The sequence below is a fragment of the Trachypithecus francoisi genome, unplaced genomic scaffold (genome assembly GCF_009764315.1).
Source record: "Trachypithecus francoisi isolate TF-2019V2 unplaced genomic scaffold, Tfra_2.0 Lachesis_group16, whole genome shotgun sequence".
NCBI classification, from domain to species: Eukaryota; Metazoa; Chordata; class Mammalia; order Primates; family Cercopithecidae; genus Trachypithecus; species Trachypithecus francoisi.
Genome location: NW_022681461.1, coordinates 26921681 through 26946629, shown reverse-complemented (window position 1 = coordinate 26946629; position 24949 = coordinate 26921681). Strand labels below are relative to the sequence as shown.

Below are 24949 nucleotides of genomic sequence, written 5' to 3'. Positions count from 1 at the left end.
AGAAACCTTTAATAAATAGAAACATTTTCTCTAGGGTGCCTTTTCTCCTTAGAATACCATGTAGATGATGAAGGAAAAGTTTGAAGAGAAAGCTTATCTGCATACATACACCCCAGACGGAGTTGAATTTTTCACACGGTACATAAGCTGGAGTCACTAATTGTGTAATCACTTCTTATGCCTCCAATTGTTCTCCTCTGGATGGCTTCCTCTCATTCTAAGCTCTGGCTCAGTAGAAATCGTGGTTCGTGTTTAAAACTTGCTTAAGTTTTTATTACATTGCTGCATGGTGTACTCAAAGTTATTCACTTTCAGCACACTTCTTACGAGGCATGCCAGTGGGAACAACCACTACTTACTTGTGTTTATCTTCTGGAGTGAAATATGCTTTTCCAGTTGTCTCCGAAGTTTCACCTCTGCTCCATATTTTCCAGTGGTCCCGTTGTCAGCCAGAATGAAGTGGGAATGCATGCTGTTGAGAACAGTGAGCTTGCTCATGGGATTGGACATGGTCTGATATGGCCGGACAACCTGCAGGGTATCAAATGGAAGAGGCAGACATCAGAAAAAAAGAACACAAGACATGAAAAGGAGAATCAGACAGAGGAAAGAGAGAAAGAAAGAACATCAGTTCTGTGGTACAGTGAAAGTACAGTCTACATCTTCTTCTTAGTATTGCTTTGGATAGAGGCAAGATTTATGGCAAAAGTTATTCAAAGCAAGACCGTGCTTAAATGAGTATTTATTTATTTACTGAAATGAGGCAGAAAATAGAGATGTGCTCTCATTGTACTAAAAAACTGGCATGCCAATTTGTTTGTTGTTTCATTTTGAAGTCAACCTTCTATTTGCTAATGAGCCCAAAATAATGTTACAATCTTGTTAGTTTGTTTCTTTCCTTTCTCTAACATGTCCACACATTAATAGGCACAGCAGAACAATTATAATTCTGGAGAAGGTGGCGGGGAGCTAGGAGAAATGTGATCCTTTCTGTCAATCCCATTCAGTAATTTGAAGGTCTCTTATTTAAAATCAGCATTGTTCTTACTAGATACCTTATTTAGGTGGAAATCTTGAATATAAAATAATTGTCTCATGAAACAGATATGAATCAGGCCCAAAATGTTCAACTCTGTCTCATTCTACCTTTTTTGCTGTTATTTTAATTTCATGGTGAATTACACTACTTAAAATAGAGCAATTTCAGTGCGGCCTTTCAGATTTTTTTTTTTTTTTTTTTTGTATAAAAAGAATAGCAATACCTATTGTGAGCTAGTTGCTCTATACATATTATCTATATTCCTTGCGATGATCCTGCAAAGTAGATGCTCTTGTGTTCATTTTGTAGGCGAAGAAACCAAGAAATGGAGAGGTAAAGTAATTTTTCTGAGAGTCTACCACACACACAATCAGAATTCATATCCAGGTCTGCCTGATTCCAAAAATCTATGCTTATTTTCCTTTCTCACACTGCTTAGACCCAGTGGAAACATAAGATGATGGGTTGGAAATCTACTCCTAAAATATTTAGGTAAGAACTTCACTCAAGATTATAGAAAGAGAATATTCAACAGGCTAATTGTTACATGGTCTCAGTACAGCTATCACTGTGCTGAATCATCAAAATTCACAGGAAAGAAACAAATGCTGCTGAATTTTTATTTTTGTGCCTTTGTGCAGTGTGTACATTAATTATAGAGTCGAGATGCTCTTGTTCTTTTTCAGTATGTAATAACTCACTATAAAAAGCTGTAGTAAGATTGAGTAGTTTGTTAAAGGAATTACAAAGTGATTTATAAGGGCAGTCCTCTATAGTGAAGAACTCATGTAAGTCATTTTTTTAGACCTTGAAACTGATTCAAAATCCTACATTTCTATGTGCCTGACAAATAAAATATACTTAATAGTGAATGAATGAATGAATGAATAGGCAAACTTGAGACAGACATGCTTTTGTTCAACACTGAAAAAAAATCCTTTCTTTTCTGAATTGTTTAAGGATTGATCTAATTTAAATGTAAAATGTGTATATAATTCTGAGCTTCTGAAAAAGCCTAGTCCTATTAATATATAGGACTTTTTTGTTAATATAGCATTAATTTAATGTAGTATTGCTATAATGTTAATTTATCAATGTAGAATTAATGTAGAATTTGTTAATACAGCATTGACTTAAGGTTAATTCACAGCTTCATTTTAGTTGGCTCTTATTGATAAAAGAAGTCTATAACTTTTTGATTACTGTCTCTAGTAACTGCATGAAACAGTAATCAATTACTCCTTTGTCTAGATGATTGCATAAGAGTCTCCCGAAACACAGAGACAGTGGTTTGCTAACCCCATCCTGAGCTCCTTATCACTGGAAGAGTAGGTTGCTTGTGGTTAAAATTTCCATTTTGTTGCTACTTGCTTTTGATCATAAAACATTCATTGTACAGCAGAGTGCAAGTTAATAAATATTAATGCTTTATTGAAAGAGGCTCAGCAGAAAGACTCTCCTGTTCTTAAAGTGCCTCTGCATTGTGCTTATAGACAAAAGAACGTGCTTTAGTTACTGTTCTGTCTTCTCTAGTAGCAGTTCCCGTAAGACTCCTTGAGAAGGAGGGGTAAGACCCAAGCAGTCTGTGAGAGGCAGGGGACAGTGGGTTTTCTAGAGGTTAAACTGTGTGTAATAGTGAACACCAGGCATTTGTGCTGGCTGAGACATAAGCCCATATGTTTTAATTCCTATGAACCTACTGAAAGACTATCAATAAAAACAAAATTTTCAAATGAATGAAGGAATGAAGATAACTCTCGGCCAAGCTGATATATTCACCATAATCTAAGAATAAAAGAAGAAAATTAAATCATCTAACTGTTCTATATACAGTATCTGTATTCTAAGGACATGGGTGCTCCGGTCTTCTGACTTTTGACCTTCTTTTCTTGTGGAACACAGCTCAGCGGCTCTTTGGGAATACTGCACATCTGAAATGGTCATAGCAAAAGGGTCAAATTTACAGTTTCACTCATGAATTTCAATTTCTTCATCTTACTGATCCCCATTTCTTTTGATCTTATGTGGAAGCAAGTCAAATGTGGTCATATTTTGGCAGAGTTTGTCTGCTGAATAATAAGGGATAAAAATCGAAAAATAAGTAAAGTGTCCTAATTTAGTTTTCAGTCATCATTGGAGAAAGATGTGCCGATTCCTGGAATAATTCTGAACATACGAATCGTGGAAATTTGTTTGAATCTGTTTTGCTAATGACTGTGTGAATCTGAGTCTCGCTTTTTTAATCTGTAGAAGGGAAATGATAAAACCATTTACCTGTTGCGATGAGTTGAGATTATATGTGCAAAGTATGCAGCACTATGCCAAGCTCGTAGCAGGCATTCTATAAATGTTAATTCCTTCTCCACCTCTGCTCTCTTTTACCAACTATAAGCTGATTTTCCAATTGTAAACAAGTGATCAAAATGAAATGATATGAGACAAATCAGTGACTTTTGTTTTGCCTGAGATAGAAATCAATGTAAGTAAAGAAAAAAAAAATCAGCAGTTTGTTGGCAAAATATGCAAAGTGCTGTTTCTTTACCGTATCCTCCCAGGCATGTAAGAGGGTGATGGTCTGAAACTATTTGATGCTTAACTGAAAAGTTAGAAATAACTTCCCAAATACCTCAAAGGAATACAGTTTGGTCTAACGTGCCTACAAAATCCATTTAATATTCTTCATAGCAAACATACCAGCAATCTATTTTTGTGTGAGTTATAATTTACATATCTAAAAAGATTTGTTAATCTTCCTGTTATGCTTTCCAAATTAAAAAAATATATTTTAATAACATGAATACAAATGAATTTTTTCCTCTGAAAAAATTTTGGAAGTAATGCAGCCATTTTCATCGTTAAGAGATTGTAAAAGACAACTTTTTTTTTTTTTTTTTTTTTTTTTTAGGAATTGTGGCTGTGTGGTAAGAACGATTGTGATGTGTTCACAATTTGTAGGTATATTGGATTACCGTGGCATGTTTCTCAGCCAGGCTTTCCAGAGAAATTAAGTCCTACTGCCCTGCAGCATCCATTGCATGTAACGGATCACTTTTTTTCCTAAGAACAGAGGATGATCCAGGTTATGTACTATCTTTGGAGAACTGAGAAGACAGTCACTCAAACAATTTCCCATTTTACAGTTCAGATAAGAAACCTGAGTCGAGAAAGGCTGAATGGTGTCTGAAAGGGCTTCACAGCAGGTGAGCTTTTATAGTTGGTAAGTACAGTAGTATGATGGGTAGAAAAAACATAGAATGAATAAGACCTACTATTTCATGGCACAATAGGATGACTATAGTCAAAAATAACTTAATTATATATTTTAAAATAACTGAAGGAATGTAACTGAATTATTTGTAACTCAAAGATAAATCCTTGAGGGGATGACTACCCCATTCTCCAGGATGTGCTTCTTTCACAGTGCATGTGTGTATCAAAACTTCTTAGGTACCCCATAAATACATATACCTACTATGTACCCACAAACAATTTTTCAAGATAAAAAATAAACAATAGTAGTATGTATATCTAGAAGAGAAATGTATTTAGAAATGGATTTTAGACACTTAGTACTCTCTGAGCATCGTGGGCCACAATACCTGTAAGTAATGACATTTGCCTCTCTTTCTTGTCCCTCAAGAGCAAATGAGAGAATTCTTGCCTCATTCATCCATTGTACACCTTTTAATACTGGCTGTCTGATAAAATTCTGGTTCCCAGGCCTCTGTATACTTTGACTTTGAAAAAAAGAGGCCCTCTGAAGTGAAGGGGGAGCTGTTCAAGAGGTGAATGGAGGTAAAAGCCCTTTTATAGAAGGCATTAGTAGGGACATCATCATACCCAGGAAGGGACCGATTCAGAGACACTATGGCACAGCCTTCAGTCAGGCTTCATTTGTGTTTTCTGCATGGGCTTAAAGCAGTGATTCAGAAGCTAATCTAAGAAACCTGCTTGAGTTTTCTTAGCTATTTTCAAGCGTTTCTGATCTCACCCAGAAGTAGTAAACAGGAAGTCAGGAGACGGGTGTTCCAGCTCTAGTTCTTCTAGTTACTAATTTCTAACATGGGGCAAGTCTGTGAATTCATTCATTCATTTACTTACTCATTAATAATTTCTTGAGGAAATATAATGTGTGATAAATATTATGCTGGCTTAAAGAGATACACAATCATGCATCTTGGTAATATCTCACAATAAATGTTCAAAACAGATTGAAAGAAACTTTTGAACAATAGTTTTTCCATCTGTAAATTAGAGGACTTGACTAATTTCTGTTTCCTGTCTCTAAAATTGAGTCTGGACAGCCTGTGTTAAACAGTGCTTTTGCTCTTTTCAAGTTAACACAGAATAGTGACCTTCAATGTGTGTTGGCTACAGAAAGAAAAGTAGTTCTTTCATATCCTGTGGTCTCCTCCGTTTTATGGTGCTTTCTGCGATGCGAGGGCAGTTTGATGACCTGGGACTACTTTTCCAAACAGAATTGAACTGGACTAGATCAGGTTTTTGTGCCATCAAAATCACAGGCCTTCTGCAAACCTAAACCTCATTACCTGCTGAATTGTGTACCAACATGCTCCAGACAAGCGGCAGAGCAGTGGATCTGTGGCCCAAACAATCCTTCTTTCCTAATAGCACCATCATTTTAATTTAGGCTGAAAAATATTAGGCTTTATTCATCACTTATTGCATGCCAGGCACTGTGATGGACAATTTCGCAAGGATTAACCCATTGAAGACTTACTTTACAGGTGGAAGGAACTATGGGGGCTCAGAGAGGTGAGGTGTCTTGGTCAAATTTGCCCCACTAATCCCACTCTTTTCTCTAAATCCCTTGTAGATTTTAAGAGGGAAGCCAGAGGACCCAGTCTGATTGTAAATTTGTAGACGATATTAGGGTTGGTTTTACTGCTGGACATTTTTATCAGTGGCTCAGCTGGGCATGAAAGTCCTTCTGATAGCTGATCAGATTATTTCCAGATGAGCTATCTAGAACCGTATGTATACAGAGGTCAGGAAAGCCACCAGCAGGCAGCAAAATGGCTTTGTGCTTTGGAGAGAGAAACAAAAGGAGTGGGGAGATTCTCTTAGGATCAGGCATCCGTTTCTGGGAGGGAAGATGGGATACCGCTGAGAAGTGGGAAGGAACCTGTGCATCTGAGATAAAGGAACATGGGGACTGAGAGAATGAAATGAAAAAAAGAAAGGCTCTGTGTGTCCTCACAATTGTAGTGAGGCCTGAGCCAGCAGGGACACTGGCTGGTTATTTCCCATTCAGGCACCTTGGCTGTAAGGACAGGTGTAGAGCAGGGTCCTATTGAAACCCAGATGCTGCCTTTCAGCTCAGCAATCCAAACAAGAGACCAGCAAACCCAGGAATCCATTTCCAAAGAGTGCCCAGACACATTAGCAGTGTGACTCCCACTGAAATCCATGGGTGGAACAATTATGTCTTTCTGCAGCACTTTGAAAATGTGTCCCTTAAGTTGCACACTGCAGAGAGCAGCACAGTCCTCATTTCATGCTTTCCACACAAATGGACTTGCTGCCTTTGCCCAGTCCTGCGGGGAACCCTGTACCATTCAGCTACAGAACCTACTGGCAGTGGGAAAAGGCTCTTGAGTTCTGAAAGAGGTTACATCCTTTAGAAATCACCATGTATGAGTCGGGTGATTAAAAAATATCTCCAGCAATTCTTTGAAACTCTTCTCTAGTCTAGATTGGACTCAGTGACTCACTTCTAAGGGACAGAATAAAACAGAAGTGATAGTGTGTGGCTTCCAAAACTGGGTCATAAAAAGGTTTCTCTTAGCTCTCTCTCACGTTACTTACTCTGGGGGAAGCCAGTGGCATGTGTGAAGATGATGAAGCAGCCCTGTAAAGAGGTGCACACGGCAAGGACCTCCTGAATAAGTCATCTTGGAGGAGGATACTGCAGCTCGATCCAAACCCTCAGATGGTGCAGTCCCAGCTGCCATCCTGGCTGTGAGCTCAAGAGAGAGCCAAGGCCAGAAGCACTCAGACAAGCCACTCATACATTCCTGGCCCTCAGAAACTGTGAGATCATCAGTGTTTGTTGTTTAAGCCTGATAGAGTTTGAGCGCTTGTCTCCCCCAAACCTCATGTTGAAATGTAATCCCCAATGTTGGAGGTGAGGCTTAGTGGGAAGTGTTTGGGTCACGGAGGTAGATCCTTCATGAATGACTTGTTGCCCTCCCCACGGTAATTAGGGAGCTCTTGCTCTGTCAGTGCACATGAGAGCTCTTCGTTTAAAAGAGCCTGGCATTTCTCTTCCTCCTTCTCCTCACTATGTGGTGTGCCAGCTCCCCCTTTGCCTTCTGCCATGAGTGGAAGCTTCCTGAGGCCCTCACTAGCGGCAGATGCAGGCATCATGTTTCTCTTACAGCCTGCAGAACCCTGAGCCAAATAAACCTCTTTTCTTTATAAACTACCCAGTCTCAGGTATTCCTTTATAGCAATGCAAGAATCTACTAATACAAAGCCATTACTTTTGAGGTATTCTTTTTTTACACAGCAATAGATAACTAACATAATAGTGTATTAATAGTATCATTTTTACCTTCTTGCTTCTTTAAGGCTTCAAAATGTGTCTTCTCCCCTTTATTCTAAACTGGTTGATGCAGCATAGTTTCATAACCTGTAGTCTCCATCCCCTTGCCACCCAGAGTCCTCTGTACTGCCTGGCATTTCTTCCCTGGGCTCTAATCAGTTCTGGTTTCTGTTCCATTGGGGTGACTAACATCCTCCACTCACTCTCCTCACCTCTCTGACCCGAATACCATCCCTTCTCCATGTGGCAGGTGATCTACACGCTTGCCAGTTGGATGACCCTAAGCAAGTTATTTATTCTCTGTGTCTCAATGTCTCCATATGTACATGGAGAATAAGAATAATCACCCCATTGAAGTATTATAAGGATTAACTGAGATAGAAAACTCGTAGAACAATGAAAATATGATCTCAAGTAAATAAGAGCTGTTCTTAATATTGAGAAGCAGTATTAGTCTCTATGCTGCAAAGGATAATGGCTAATAATATGGTCTGGGGAGCTAGGTGGCCTAGGTTTAAATCCCAGAAACATCCTTTACCAGTTAGAGAATATTGAGAAGATGATAGTAATGCTAAAACTGATGAATTCTGAATGCCACTGTGAGAATTAAATGAGTTTATCTATGTAAAAGTGCTTAGAAGGGTGCTAACAGTAAGCTCTACAGAAGTGTGAATATTATTTTAGTTGTTGTTGGGGCTATTATTATTCTTTCAGTGATGAATGATAAACCTCCAGGTTAAAACTCCTTCGACATCCTGACACCAGTCTTCCACATGTATACTCTCTCCCATTCTCCTTCAGTGATAAGTGTACCCACAGCTGATCTTTCCTCCTTAGCTCTGGGCTCCATCACCTCATGGCCCTTCTAGGAGTTATTCATCACTTATCACCTCTGTCCCTGTGTCCCTTTCTACCATTGGCACATAAACAAACTCCAGCCTCCCCCATCTTAAAGGAAAAATTTCCTCACACTGTGGCTCCCTTTGGCGACCTGGATCTCTCCTCTTCACAGCCAAAACCTCTAAGAGGTCTCTGCCAAATCTGCTTCTCCACTTTTCCCTCCTGAACCCATTAAAAAGTGCTGCCTTGTCACCATTCTTCTGAAACAGTTTTGACCAGTAATGCCAGTGATATCCATCTTGATGAAATGGATGGGCACTTCCAGGTCTCTGCCTTCCTCAGCCTCTTGGTAGAACTTGGCATTGCCCTTCACACCCTCCTTCAGAAGCACACTCTTCTTTTGGCTTGCATGGCTCCCTCTGACTTTGCTTCTACCTCTCAGACATTTCTATGGTCTCCTTTGCAGGCTGCTTGTCCTCTGCTCATCCATTAAAAGCTGGAGACCATGAGGATCCAGGGGTAAGCTCTCCTTTCCCTCATCTGTATACTCTCCCACCCACCACAGTGGCTTTAATTGCCATCTGTATGAGATGCCTTCCAACTCTAAGTGTGTAGCCAGATTGTGCTTCTAAACTTCTATCTCACATACTCACTGTCCTGCCAGATATTTTCATATAGATCGATACCTCAAAGGAAAGTCAAAATCGACATGCCCAGATCCAAACACATCATTATTCTCACTAGAACCACGTTCCCCACGTAAGTGAATGTGACTAAGGTAGTTAGCTCCAAACCTGAGTGTGGTCCAGGCTCAGCAAGCATTGGCCCTGTCTGGTATAATTATAACAGATTTGGGCGGGTGTCCTTGTCTCCGACCTTTTCCTCACACATCCCCAGATACATCTTATCTAACCTAATCGTAAAAATCCAATCAACTCCATGCCAGGGCCACTCCTGGGAAGTTTTCTGAGCTTATAATATGAAGTCATATTTGGCTTGCCTCAGAAATAAGTAACAAATGTACTGACTTGATAACTACATTAAATTAGCAATCAATTGTGTTATTGAACTTGATGTCTCCTGGCTTGAAACATAAAGATGGCATCAAAAGAGCACTTTCCAATCAAACATAAGAACTCTTACAGGCTATAAAACTTGGAGAAATAAATCTATAGTTTAGGGAAATAGAAGACATCATTGAATGTGAAGATAATTTAATAACCACACAAGATGATGTGTTGTAAATCTACCCAAACACAATTTCCATCCTCAAGTTAAAATGGAAAGAGCTTCGTCTTGTGATTATGTCTGGGTTTTTAAATTGGTATGTGTCTTGTTAATCTAGATTTCAGAGAAGACAAACAATCAAGGCTTCAGAAACTGTTCATTTACCTGACACAAATCTGGTCAGCTTGTTTTCTAAAGTAGGAAATCTAAATTCAAGCTGTGTCATATGAAAATTACGTTTCATTGGAAGCTCTTTCTTGACTTTACACTGGTGATACTTTCAGAATCCTCTATCCAGGTCAAGATTCTCTAGGGACAAAGGAAGGGGCTCCGGTCATGCATCGAGTCTACCTCTGAGTTCGATTTACCGTCACAGATATGTGCCAATATCTCAACCAACAATAAAGACACACTAGCATTGAATATTTTCTAACATCTTACTTGACATACATATATTTAAGAAAATGGGCATTGGAGGCAGTTGGATCTTGGTTTTGATCCTTGTTTACTCAACTATAAAGGGGGTGTAATACATACCTTGTAAAGCTAATATATGCAATCACAGAGCATAGTCAAATAAGAGCTCAATAAATTATAATTACTGTTATTGTGATTATGCTCATAGAAATTGTGTGAAGACAGGCAGAACAAGTATTTTTATAGAGATGAAGAAACCAAATCTTACAGAGTTTAAGTGGCATGTCAATGTGTCATGTTCATACAAACGATGACATTAAGGGTTAACAAGAAATAATTCAGTCCTCATTTTGGGGAGTTTTTAATTAAGTTGGTGCAATGGACTGAATGTTTATGTCCCTTCTTCCCCCAAATTTATATGTTGAAATTCAAACTTCCAAGGTGATAGTGAGGAGAGGGGACCTTTGGAGGTGATCATGTCATGAGGGTGGGGCCCTATGAATGGGATTAGGGCCTTATAAAAGGGATCCCAGAGAGATCCCTATCTCTTTCCACCATGTGAAGACACAGCAGGAAGGTGCTGTCCAGCCTCCTGAATTGTGGAAAAATAAATTCTATTGTTTATAAGCCCCCTGGTCTGTGGCATTTTGTTACAGAAATCTGAAAAGACTAAGACAGTTGGGGAGGAAGAAGACAACTGTGGGAACATTACAATCAGGGATATGACGTTAAGGGTGAAGTTAGTCAGGAAAGATGTCCTGGTGGAAGTGAGCCTTGAACTAAATTTGATGAAGTGTAGGATTATGGATAGTAATAGAGGAGAGGGATGGTAGAAATAATATGGAGAAACCACAGAGGTGGAGTCAACCGCAATAACTGAAACAGTATATGTTTTCAGGCCTAAGTGGCAGGGGAAAAAATGATTACCATCTCAGTATTCATAGCCTTATTCCTCACCAAAGCCTGTTGTTTGATCTATTAATGGAGAAAAGAAGGGTTTGGTTAAACAGAGTAGATAATATTTAAATTTAAAACATCAAGGCTAGTGCTATCACTCGGCTGAGTAGATCACACATCTTTCAAAGGCTTTAGAGAAAGGCCTATTTCCATCCCGCACTGTTTTACCTCCACACCCAATAGGCCCCTCACCTTCCACCTTCCACCTTGAGTTGCTATCTAAGAAAATGGTTTTACATCCAGATGCTTGGTTTAAAAATGTCCCCACTGTAGTCACAATCATGTGATGCAGCTTGGGGATAGGATTAGAGATGAAGTCGTGATAAAAACGTGAAGTAGGTAAGATTTATCATTATCTGTTCCATAATATTTATTTTGCCTGTAGCTTGAATTTCACCATGCCCAATCCATCTCCATCAATATTTACTGAGCACCTACTAAGTGCGAGGCTCTAAGTTGGGTTCTGAGAATCCAAAGACAAATGCTGTGCACTTAAGTAACTTGAAGCCCAGCTGTGAGACGAGACCTGAAGAGAGGTGAATGTTCCAGAATATCTAGAAGCACACTCAAGGACAAGGAAGTTTTCTTCTTTATCTTTAGGACTAGTATTTGCCTTGCTAGTGCCATCCTAAAGCCATTAAGATGAATAGCAATCGCTGTGCTCACTACTTCTATCAATAAATAAAATAATTCTAGGAGTACTTGAATGTTCAGCTTCTAAAAGTGAAGCTTCTTCTCATCTGAGAGCCAGCCCCACAAAAATAAAATACTTTATATTTTCCATCAGTTTGGAAATAAATCTACTGCAATAAAATATCAGGCATAAGAAACAGAGCCTTTCTTTTCTCTTTGGATTTATTTCCAATACATTTCCCAGATTTCCCTTGACATTTCTTTTGTACCTCTTCAATAGTATTCTGGAGTATAAACAGACTTGACCAAAGATGCAGCTATTCTATTGTTTCGAATGATTGCACTTTGATAGAATTCTGAAGTGGTAAAGATTTTTAATAATACATTTTATTTTTTTCTCTGCTATCTGATGCCTGATGCTAAAAGGTTTATTTTTTGAGGTTTATTACATGTGATTTTGATTATATAAAATGAAAGAAAAAGAACGGATGGCGGTACATTAAGCTAGCTGGGAAGGGTTGCGACTGTGTAAGAAGCTTACCAGATAATAGTTCTAATTTGAAAATTTTGGGGGGAATCTTCACTAGTGACCACCACCATTTCATTCAAACACCTCTTTTAATGGCAACCTAGCATCATATTACCTTTTAGCTATCATATTGGAATAGTGAACATGTATAAAAATTTATCTCAAACTATGTCATAAATCTTGTACATTAAAAATAGTACTTTCACTCCAGATAATTTATAAGTTGAAAAACAAACTCTATTATCACACAAGAGCCTGAGAAATCCTAGGTATATTCTAGTTCCCCAGTTTTAAGGGAAGAAAGTAACAGAGTGGTCAAAACTCAATAGATCCCTGTGAAAGATTTACTGAAAAAGTAAAATACAACTGTCTTTCCTGTGTTTTCTATAACCTGCCACTTCCATTTCCTTTTTGCAATAGTCTCCCCCATGGTCCACCTGGTTCTTTGTGAGCCGTGGTTTGCCTTTATGAGACCCTCAGGAACAGGGATGATGGATGCACACATTTACTGAACATTTTTCTGCCCTCTATGCTAGGATCAAGACTATTTTCAGTTGGGAAGGCAGACAATGTCAATAATTTCCATTGGAAAGCATAAGTTTCTACTTGCATACAACTGGGAAGAAGCAATGGGGAGAAACAAAAGAAGAAGAAGAAAAGAGGAGTGAAAGGAGAAGGTAAAGTCAGAGAAAAAGCTGGAATGGGAGGTAGAATAATCAGAAGTGATTCTTCTAATTCAACAAGGTAAGTAAATGTAATAGAAGTACTATCTTTCTGCAATCTTATAAAATTTATAAGATGAATAAACAAAATAATGCAAAGAGTCAGTAGGCCAACATTCTCTGCAAATGCTTAGGCAACTAAGGAAATTATTTAGTTACTCCATCTTGCATAAAGAAATAATCAACTGCCATTTATTCCTAGTTCATCTGAATGAGGAAGTTCAAAATAGTGTCCGCCTTCAAACTGAAAAATAATAATTTGAGTTTACAATAGCGATCCTGAAGCTATGAATATTTCAAAATGACTTTTGAATCAATATGTTTTTAATAATTAATTTATGTATTAATATACATTGTTAAATGATTTTGCTGCTGAAAGCATTTTGGCATATTCTAACTCTTTAAGACATACATTTGTTCCAGTGCAAAATCAACATACAATTAAAAGCCAAATTGGAATCTAAGTATTACCTCAAATATATTACATGAAAGACTAGCCTCAGATACTTTGAAGAAATTAGTAGCACTTACTTTTCCAGTCAGGTCTGCCTACGTAACACTTTGGAAGTTGTTGCTGAGATATTCAATTTGTAAATGTAATATGAAACAGCCAATAAATTTTAATTAAGAGAATATTACCTCATCCCTTGACCTATGTATCCTGGATAAATTAGCATTTATATGTGCAATCTGATATCATTGATGTGGACACTTGTTATCACTTAAAATAAATGTTCTAATGGATTTAAAGTGTTTTTTTAATTAAGGAAAACAAATCGTTATATAAAAAAGACACCTGCATTTACATGTTTATTGCAGCACAATCAACAACGGCAAAAATACAGAATCAACCTAAGTGTCCATCAATGGAGGATTGGATGTGTATATATATATATCCCACTATATATATATCCCACTATATATATATCTCTCACTATATATATATCCCACTATATATATATCATACTATGTATATACACACACATACAGATATACATAGTGGGATACTGCCTAGTCATAACAGAGAATGAAATCATTTCTTTTGCAGCAACATGGATGGAACTGGAGTACATTTTCCTAAGTAAAATAACTCAGAAACAAAGTCAAATACTGCATGTCCTCATTTGTAAGTGGGGGCGACATACTAGGCACACATGGACATACAGAGTGGAATATGGACATTGGACACTACGAAAGGTGGAAGGGATGAGGGTTGAAAAATCACCTGTTGGGTACAATGTTCACTATTCAGGTGATGGGTACACTAAAAGCCTAGACTTGGTCACTATGCAATATATGTATATAAGACATCTGCATTTATACCCCATAAAGATATTTTTTAAGGCCAACGGAGTTTGTTTGCAGCTTGTATTTCATGACATTTAGTTTTTCTGAAATGTATGTTTTACTTAAAACTGAGATGAAAGTGTCTGTCACTCAAATGCATCACAGTCTGTCCCATTTAGGTAAATTTTCAGGAGAAATGCAAGCCCCTGGGGAAATACCTCTGCTTAGGGTCAAATAGATCCTACTTCCTTTTTTAAACGCCTGCATTGCCATTGGTAACTCATACAACACATTTTAAGATTTGCGAAGGGCAGGACAGTGAGCCCTAGGATGACCTTTTTTTTTTTTTAATTCAAAGTATTTTGCATTGCATTTTTAAAAATTGCATATATTTTGTTGGATTAAAATAAGACGGCTGCATTGTATTGCATCATAATAGAAGAAGAAGTTTAAGACCAGTTAATTCTTAGCCACTTAAAAAAATTTTTTTGTGTGGCTCAGATAGACCTCATGGTACTTTGAAATGAAAAGAATCTCTCTCTGCAACTCTCAGGAGCTAGGTGAAAGATACTCAAATTATAAAGATGCTAGAGCCCTGGGGTGCAGAGAGTCTGTATTTAGTATATCAGTCAATGAGTTCATGTTGCCATATATTAAGTGGTGTTAATGAATGTTAATATCACTATACCAAGAGTAATGGCAGGATTTGATGGGTGAAGAAAGACCACTGCTTGATTTAAGCAGAGAGGGGGTAGGTGGTAAGTCTTACTTTGGACCTTTCTCGATCATAAGAATTGACCTGGAGTTTGCATAGAGATTTTAGAAAATAAGTATTTGCCCAAGAAACCATTCCTCAACACAAGTTTCATTTTAGTGAGTGGGGACTAAAAGAGTACTATAATATGCACATTTTGAATATTAATTTTGTTATACTTTTCTGATATCCCCTCTAGGAGAAGTCGTGGAAAAGGACAGCACTCAGGACTTACATCTCTTCCAATGAGGTCCTCCTGGTTTTCCACAATTCCCCAGGGGGCAATACCTATGGTGCATATCTTTCCTCGAGACTTAGATGCGTGATCCTTCAAGGCGTCTCCAACATGACGAATAACACCTAAAAAAAAAAAAAAAAAAAAAAAAAAAAGAGAGAAGCATTAATTTTGTCTTTTAAAGCAAATACCTTCCCATCATTCTAAAGAAAATTGTGATAATGGTTTCTCCTGAGGTTAAATAAATTGAATATAAAATTTTGACACATGTCTATACAACTACTTGTATTTAGGAGGAAACATAAACTCGTGGCTGTAATGCCAGATGCTTTGGCAGGATTTGTATATGAATTCTAGCATTGCATTTCTTACTCCAATTTATATGAAAAAACAAAAAGCATCCGATGTTTATAAAAAGAATAAATATAATTTTTTAAACTTAGAAACTCTTTTTCTTATAAGCATAATAATTTGTTAGAATGATTAGGAACCAACAGCTTGACTGTGTCATGTTAAAAGCACCATGTATAATATAATGGTATGTTAAATCTACACCACAGTCTGTATATGAGTTAAAATCATTCAAAGACATGAGTTATTTAGTTTGAGATTGTGTTAACCTTTATGAGAACCTACTCATAAAGACAGTGTTGGATTATTCTGTGGAAAATTTGTGTTAAAATATATAGACACACCTTTTAATCTTCATCATTCTAATTATTTTCCTCTTCTGTTAAAATGACCCTCCCCATCATAGTTAAGGGTGAGAAAATTCAGTTTACAAGATGGTAGGCAGCATAACTCTTACCTTTTTAAAATCCATTTAAAGAAGATGCAATTTCTAATTCTCTTAACCTCCCTCTCAAATGATCATTTTTATAGGAAGACGTATAAGATATATCCTCTAAGAGAAGATGTTTCTGCTTATCAAAGTTCCAGTCATTTCTCCAGGAAAAATTTATACCTAGTGCCATTTCCTATATGAATGTTGAGTTGGATTTGATTTCTTCTCCATTTGAACATATTGCAGTTTGTAAATTTTGAATAGCTCAGTATGTCACTTAACATGTTCTGCAGTGATTCATAATTATATGCGAAGGTGTCTCTTCTAACAGTAAAACTCTTTGAGAGGAAAGTTGGAGGATCAGTGCCTTATTCGTCTTCCTACACCTCAGGGGCTAGCCTAGAGGAAGAGCTCAGACTCTGTGCACTAAACTAACTAAACACATGAAACACACCAGGCAATTTAATCATGGGAAAAGACATGTGTATTTAAGTAGCCCAATACTGAAATATTCATAAGATGAAACAGGAACAATCACTGTTTAAAAAGCAAATAACAAAACAGTGTAAATGGCCATTAATCCATGTTGAGCTATTCAGGAGTGTTGGAAAGAATATCATTTTCACTTATTATCTTATCTATGAATCTTCTCAGTGAGAGTACTGGTAAACAAAAAACCGAAAAACCAAAAAAACAAAAACCCGAACCAAAAAACAGCAAAACAAAACTCCCCAAAAGAAGACTGTGAATATTAATATTAAATTGTTTCCAGTTGCTTCCAATACAAAACTCCTTTTAGGGCCAGCCCTGGACAAGAAGTTTAACTTTATGGTATGCTCAACTGTCTGCACAATTCTATCAATACCTCTTACCCAACTTTAACACTTTATCATCAGAACCTCACTTTGGGTATTGGATTGAACAGTAAGCCTGGAGTGAGGCAGAGATGAACTCTTGGGTTTGTAGTATGTAGACTACAAATTATTGTTTTGATATGGAATGCATTTTATGAAAGAATAAAAACAATAAATAGTATTCCAAGTTCTTAGAAATAGAGCATTGGTAAGATTTTCTTTTGAACCTGTAGAACCCGTTGAGTTGGTCTCTATGTGACAGGAATGCAATAGACAATAATCACAGGCAAATGAGGACTGCTGAGTTGAGAGGGAAACATGGAATCCAAAACCTGAACAGTCATTGAAAGAAAAATTGCTCTGTAGATATTTAATTACTACAGGATAAACAGTGAAGAGCTAAGCAGGTCATTCTAAGATCATGTCAGTGTATGGGCTGCGTCAGAATTTCACATAATAACATTGAACATGAGCAATCTGCAGACTTCGTCACTGAAATATCTTTATGTAGCTGTGTGCAGAATGTTCACAAATTCTATGTATTTAAGAGAATTCTCAGTGTAGGTCTTACTCAAATAGCATCCATACTACAAACGCAAAATTAAACAACATTAAGATAACGTGTTATTTTTATTTTTTGAGACACAGTTTTGCTCTTGTTGCCCAGGCCGGAGTGCAGTGACACGATCTCAGCTCACTGCAACCTCTACCTCCCAGGTTCAAGCAGTTCTCCTGGTTCAGCCTCCTGAGTAGCTGGGACTACAGGCGCCCACCACCATGCCCGGCTAATTTTTGCATTCTTTGTAGAGACAGGGTTTCACCATGTTGGCCAGGCTGGTCTTGAACTCCTGACCTCAGGTGATCTACCCTCCTTGGCCTCCCAAAGAGCTGGGATTACAGGCATGAGTCACCATACCTGGCCCAAGATAACATGTTATTTAAAACTAACTGGACGAGAGTTACGTTTAGAATATTCCATTAACTACGAATGTATCCACATGTACAGACTTTGGGGCTTGTAATAAGTTTACCTTAACTTATTGCAACATTACCTCTGCATTTCCAATTGGCACCTCAGACTTCAGACCCACAGAATATGCCAAAAACATTTACAGGCATCCATTCCATTATCTGGTGCACATCAAAAATGTTCTGCAAATAAGCACTTAACTATAGGTGGGCTGGTAAGAATTGATTTAAGAATGCATCCATAGCACAATATAGATGGCAGGAAGGAAAAATTCTTTGGAATTCAGAATGAGGTGTGTCTTCTATTGGCACAGTGAGGAGTTAATAAAATATTTTAAAAAATAAACACGTAATGCCCTAGATTTTGCCTTTATGTCCCAGAGGGAAATGTCATTTTGCAAAAATTAAAGCTATTTGGCACCAAATTTGAAAACGTGAAATTGTGTAAAGGACAGAGGTAGAGCTTTCAATTTAAAGTAGAAGTCATTCCTTAAAGAATTACTGGCAACTTAAGCTATTTAAAAATATCCTGTGAACTTCCATTAGTCGTGTTTATGAATTCTGTATAGTCAACTATTAAATATCCCAACCCATTTCTTATGTGTAAGTAATTCTTCTTGGTTAAGAAATAACTTTACAGTTCTCATTTAGATAAAGGAGGGAGAGATAACTAGCAACTATGGACCCATGGGTAGGGATGAAGTGGGGTGATAGAGAGATAATTAACCTCTAGCAGAAAATTGTATCAGGCGCAACATTCCCATGGCCTATGTTGACTTTCTCTGTTCCACTTGCAATTACCTGTGTTAACCCCTCCAGTGAATATCCACGCTCCAGTTGTCATAGCTGCTTTTATGAGCCCTTTCCCAAAGACTTGCTTTAGTTTTGGCTGGAGTTCAAAGTTCTGCAGGCCCCCATGGACAGAGATGAGAAGCTTGGGAAGCTCCAACTGCCATTCCTTGGTCATCAGGTGTAAGAGGAGATCAGGTTTTGTATCAAAAGATACTCGCACATACTGGAAGAAGAAAGGACATCAGTTAGGGAGACAAGGCAGGACTGGCTGAGGCTGGTTATCTTTACTGATTGCAATTATATGTGTAGTGATAGGACAAAAATGTCTCATATAAAATCAGATTTTTTAAGAAGGGGTGATCATTTGCTTTATCAAAAGAGCCTTCATTAGACAAAGAGTTTGTATTTTTAAAGGCTTTCTTGAAATTATAATTCATTTTGAAATTACTAGATTTTCTAAAATGCTGCACAAGCATGACTTTTCCCAGACCAAGTTCTTTGCTCAAAGGAAATCATGTTTATATTTCACCACCCTTTACATGTGTACAACAGTTCAAATGTTTCTAATATTTTTCATATCTCTTTATGTTAACTAGATGCACATATTATTATTTCTGTGACCCTATTATTTTGAGAGAATGTGAAAGATTCTACAGTTCTACATAATGTAATGAGAATTTTAACATAAGGTAATAGTGAATTACATTTATTTATAGCTATAACAACTGCATTCCAAATATAATGTTTATCTTTTAAATAACACAGCAAAAGGCAGGACAACTATTCCTGAAGAACAGTTGAAAATTTGAATGTACAGCAAATATCAAGGTGTTACCAAATGCAACTGGAAATAAAGTTATGATAAGTCTATATAAATGAAATACTGTAAATGCATGCAGTAATAAATATGTATGTAACCATATATATAGATACTCATTTAGGTCTCAATGTAATTATATAAAAACTTCAATTTCTAGCTGGAAACAACTGAAAAACTAGGCAAATATAGAAAGTCCTTTGAAATAGGTTTCTGAGCTGGCATGAAAAAAGAATTATTGAGACTCCTAAACAAAGAAGCAGTTTAGAAGCTCAGGAGGTGAGGGAGTACCAAAGCAGGATTTGACCCTGAGTGTCTTTCCTAAACCCTGGAAGACCTAGAGCATCTGATTTAATGGTTGCATGCAGGTTTGAATTTAATGCTTTTATGGGAGAATTTAGTATGGGATCCCACATAGGGCCGGTATACTTCAAAGGGATCATCCTCAAATGTAAGAAAGAAAAAAATTAAATAAGCCTGATGTACAAAAGAAGACGGCAAGAAAACTTGCCTACCTCAACCGTGACTCTGGGTGGATGAGGAAAACATTTCCCCTCTGATTATTTTTAAATACAATCAGGCCCCCACACAGGCCTTGTCCATATTCACACCATCAGTATGGTTTGAGAATTGCCAAGCAGTGTTTAATGTTAAACAGTTCTGACTGGACAATGGTTCCAGATAACTGGTAGAAGTAAATGCAGATTATCTATGGAAGAATGTGTCATCAATCCATGCCTGATATGATTCTCATGGGGAAATAAGCATTTCATAGTAACCACAATAAAATAAATTATACAGGAAATAAGGCAGCATGAATGAGAATCAATAGAAACAACAGGTACCAGAATAAGATCCTGAAAGTCATTGAAATGATCAGATACAGGCTATAAAATAACTGTTTAATAGGTTAAAAAGCATAAATGAGATGATTGAGTGTAAGAGTAAGGAGCAAGAAACTAAAAAATGATGTATACATGCATATGTATACATCTGAAAAGAACCAAACAGAATGTCTAGTAATCAAAATGTAATAATTAAATGAAAATTTAAATGGATAAGTTAAATTACATATTAGATATAACGATAATAGATACAGAAGATAAATGAGATGCAGCCAGGAAAACAAAGGATTTGAAAACATAAAAGAAAAATAATGGAGCTTGGAGGAGATAATCAGAATTATAGATAGAAATAAAAGAGATGATGGGGAGGAGGCAATATTGGAAGAAATATTGGCTGAGTATTCCTCAGAATTATAGAAAGACACCAATTCTAAGATGCAGAAAGTTCAGTGAATTCTAAGCAGGCAAATGACAAGAAACCTCACTTATATACACATCACACATAACACCAAAGGGAGGAGAAATTCCTCAGAAGTAGCTGGAAATAAAGACAGATCATGTACAAAGAATAGTCATTAGACTGAAGACTTACTCCTCAACAGCAACAATAGACACTGAAGCCAAAACTTTCAACGTGTCAAGAGAAATTACCTGTCAGTCTAGAATTCTATACTCAGCAAAACTATCTTTTAAAAATGAGAGATTATAGATATTTTCATACTGCCAAAACTGAGAGAGTTTATTTCTAGGCACCTTCGCTGAAGGAAGTTGTTTTTGTTTGTTGTTGTTGTTGTTTTTGTTTGTTTGTTTTGAGACGGAGTCTCGCACTGTTGCCTGGCCTGGAGTACAGTGGTGCAATCTTGGCTTACCGCAACCTCTGCCTCCTGGGTTCAAGCGATTCTCCCGCCTCAGCCTCCTGAGTAGCTGGGATTACAGGTGCCTGCCACCATGCCTAGCTACTTTTTTTGTATTTTTAATAGAGTTGGGGTTTCATCATCTTGACCATGCTGGTCTTGAACTCCTGACCTCGTGATCTGGCTGCCTCGGCCTCTCAAAGTGATGGGATTACAGGCGTGAGCCACCATGTCTGGCCTGAAGGAAATTTTAAAGTATATATAGGAGGCAGAACTTACATGATCCAAAATGGATGATCTGGGTTGTAAGGTAGGAAGATAAACCAAGATATTAGTTAATATAAGGTCAATCTAAAAAAGCATTGGGTATATAATATAATGTCTAATTTACAGTGGAAAGTGATAGAACTAAAGCACTGGACAATACAGCGTATAAATGAATGGCAACAGTTAGAGTTTTGACATTCTAAAGCCTATGTTGTGTGGGAAACAACGGAAAATTATTAATTCTGGAATTTAAGTATGAATGTTGAAGTTGCATAACCACAAAATGAATATGCCTGCATGTAATCATACAAACATATGCTTCTGGATTCATAAATAAGATTGTCCAGGAGATGATAATTTATTGCCATACTTTTGGGTTTGGGAAACCCCATTGTTTCAAAGCCTCAAAAATTGTTTGTCTATTCTTTCATTAAAGTATATTTGAAATATATTTAGCTGAAGCATGAGGCAAAAGCAAGCAGAATATGAAAGCAGCTTAATAAAATAAATTGCATCATCAAGAGATACCAAAGAGCTAAAGTTTCCTGTACATATATGCCAGGAATCCAAAGTGTTGGCATCCAGTACAGTTATTTCTATATTGATTTGATTTACCTAGCAAAAAATGATTCCAGAATACAGAGTAAATGTTGACAATTTTAGCTAAGTACATTATATCACCGGGATTTGACTAGAGTTTACAATATGAAAAGTGGCATCTTTTGTGAACAAACTCTCATGCAGAGGGCAAAAACTTTCAGATATCTATCAACAGAAATTTTCACCAGTGTGTACTTTTGTGCCATACAAGGAGCATTCAGGCCGAAGAGGGGATATTGAGTATCAGAGGCCAACAAATGAATGTCTTAAGTCCAAGCTTCTTTTAAAAATCTTCACTGAGAGTCTCTTTATAAGAGAAATCATTATAACGAATGCTATGAAATAAAAGAAGAAAGAAAAGAATAAATAAATAAAGGGGCAGAAGAACACTTTGGAGGTGTGGGATATGCTTATGGCCTTGATTGTGCTGATGATTTCCCAGGTATATTCTTATCTCCAAACTCACCAAGTTGCATATACTAATTATGTGCAGCTTGTTGCATGCCAATCATACCTCAGTAAAGTGGTTTACCATAAAGATGAAAGAATAACATTGTTTTCTGTGCCTGTACACTACTACTTGAGTAGTGTGGTTTAGTGAATTGAATAGTTAAAATTTGGGGGTCCTGCTGAATTGAATTGATTTCATTTTGACTAATTCCAGAAAAGGTTATTTAGTAAAATAAAGTAGAACTGGGAATTGCAAGGCTTCCAAACTACACAAACCAAGAATGCTTCGGCGTGAGACATGGTAAGAAATTGCTTTTCAAGTTACTGTTCTCTTATTTATCAACTTTAATATCACTTTAAAGAACTCCAATTTAATGTGGCCCTATGTTCTCCTAAGGTGAGATATAAATTACGCTTTTCTTAAAGATAGAAAAGCACCTAAAGTATAAAAATACTCCTAAAAGTATTTGCCCCTTGCAAGACTACACAGTAATTCCTAACATTTCTGAGTTGTTATGACTGTGGCTTTTGGAACCCCAAAATTCCTCATGTAGACCTGAACCTACATATTTCATCTAGCCACTACACCACTACACTCCAGCCTGGGCAATAAGAAGGAGACTCTGTCTCCAAAAATAGAAAAAAAAAAAAATCCCAAAAAACAAGAACAACAAAATAACTGAAATACAAGAACCTTGTGTATTTACTGTGCACCAGGCACATACATGCTGTGAGATACCAGAGCCATAGTTAGTACCTGGGAATAGATATATATACATGATTAACTCACACAGGGTGAAGTGAGATTACAATTCAGACTAAATTAGTACAGATATTGTGTAATAATTTCAGCAAGCTTAACTAGCTAAGTGACATATTATGGAGTTCAATTATTCATACTAATTGGTAATAAATAAATGCATTTTTCGGAATAAGCCTCCCTTGATAAATAATTTACTTTAGGAATTCTGTAGTTACACATACAATATAACAGTAAGAAATGAAAAGGGTCTACTTATTGATCAGGTGAGCAGCTCACTGAAAAAGACCAATAGATCTACTGAATATGTTGAAATTTCTTTTGAAGTAGCCTAACCTATAGAAAGCTGTGTTCATTACCACAGAATGTCTGTTACTCAGCTAGTAAGCAATCAAGAGAGTGAATGAATGAATGACCTAAGAGATTCCCTTGATCCCAGCTGCCCATCTTACAGATGAAGAAAGGGAGACAGTAGGTGAGGTCACACTACTCGTGGGCTCTCTTCACATTTTTCTCTCTGCTCACAATTACTTAACTCTACTAAGAAAAAAATTCCTGGCTGGGCAAGGTGGCTCAGGCCTGTAATCCTAGCACTTTGGGAGGCCAAGGCAGGCGGATTACCTGAGGTCAGGAGTTCAAGACCAGCCTGGCCAACATGGTGAAACCGTCTCTACTAAAAATACAAAAAATTAGCCAGGTGCAGCGGCACACACCTGTAATCCTAGCTACTCGGGAAGCTGAGACAGAAGAATCGCTTAAACCCGGAAGAGGGAGGTTGCAGTGAGCTGGGATCGCGCCAGTGCACTCCAGCCTGGGCGACAAGAGTGAGACTCCGTCTCCAAAAAAAAAAAAAGAAAGAAAGAAAGAAAGAAAGAAAAACAAAAATCCCCCAAAACAAGAACAGACAACAAAATAACCAGAACACAAGAACCTTGTATATTGTGCACTAGGCACATGCATGCTGTGTGTTCTACTTGTACCTTCTCATGTACTTCTCCCAACAACAGGGATGTTGGTTTCACTCATGTTTTGCCGATGGGGACAGAAAGAATCCATCATGTTCTCAAATTCACTCTACCAGTATGGGAGTGCTCATAGCCCAGGGCTGACTCCAGGGCCCTTTCTCTTTACCTCAAAGGTTTAAATGGCTCTGTCTCTCGGTACTTCTCCGTTTCCTTCACCTATGACAAATCAGTCTCCAAATTCTAATGGTCCACTTATCAAAACAGTGCTCTCAACCAGCTTCTTTTCTCTATCTCTTCAGTTGCCATTTTAAGAATATATTCTCCTTACTAAGATGTCCATTTGAATTACAGCAACAACCTCCTCCTGACTTCTCTATGAGACACCAAAAGGCAGATTTCTTTCTCCAATCCCTTTTGGACCGTATTATTTTTCAATTAAAATTCTTCTATCAGATGTAAACTCCCCATTCTTGCCCTCACCATCCCCTATGACTTGACCTGATCTTGCCAATTCTGAGGCTTTCCTCACTTCTCTCTGCATTTGGCCAGTGCTGCTCCCCGGGCAAGTCCTAGATTATGCAATCTCTCGCCTTTCATCTACAGAAAGCATTCTCATCTTTCAAAGGCCTTTGTTTCTTCCAACATGACTTTTCCTGAGAATGCAAGTTCAGGCTGATGCAATACAACTCTTAATCAAACCCAGTGTGATATATATATTTTTTTCTGGTTGTTTTCCCCATGTGTCAATTTTATCTCCCTATGTTGCAAGAGCTTTTAAGGGAGG

General features: G+C 37.4%; 1 protein-coding gene across 4 annotated transcripts in view; it reads right to left on the bottom strand.

The window, feature by feature from the left end:
- TRPM3 (transient receptor potential cation channel subfamily M member 3) overlaps positions 1 to 24949 on the bottom strand; it is a 332704-nt gene that overhangs the window by 290769 nt on the left and 16986 nt on the right. For all 4 annotated transcript variants that reach the window (XM_033237111.1, XM_033237115.1, XM_033237113.1 and 1 more), the window contains exons 4-6: positions 18617 to 18830; positions 15209 to 15333; positions 360 to 531 (exon numbers count right to left, since the gene is read on the bottom strand). In XM_033237111.1, the coding sequence (XP_033093002.1) occupies positions 360 to 531; positions 15209 to 15333; positions 18617 to 18830 (511 nt within the window). The remainder of the gene's footprint in view (positions 1 to 359; positions 532 to 15208; positions 15334 to 18616; positions 18831 to 24949) is intronic.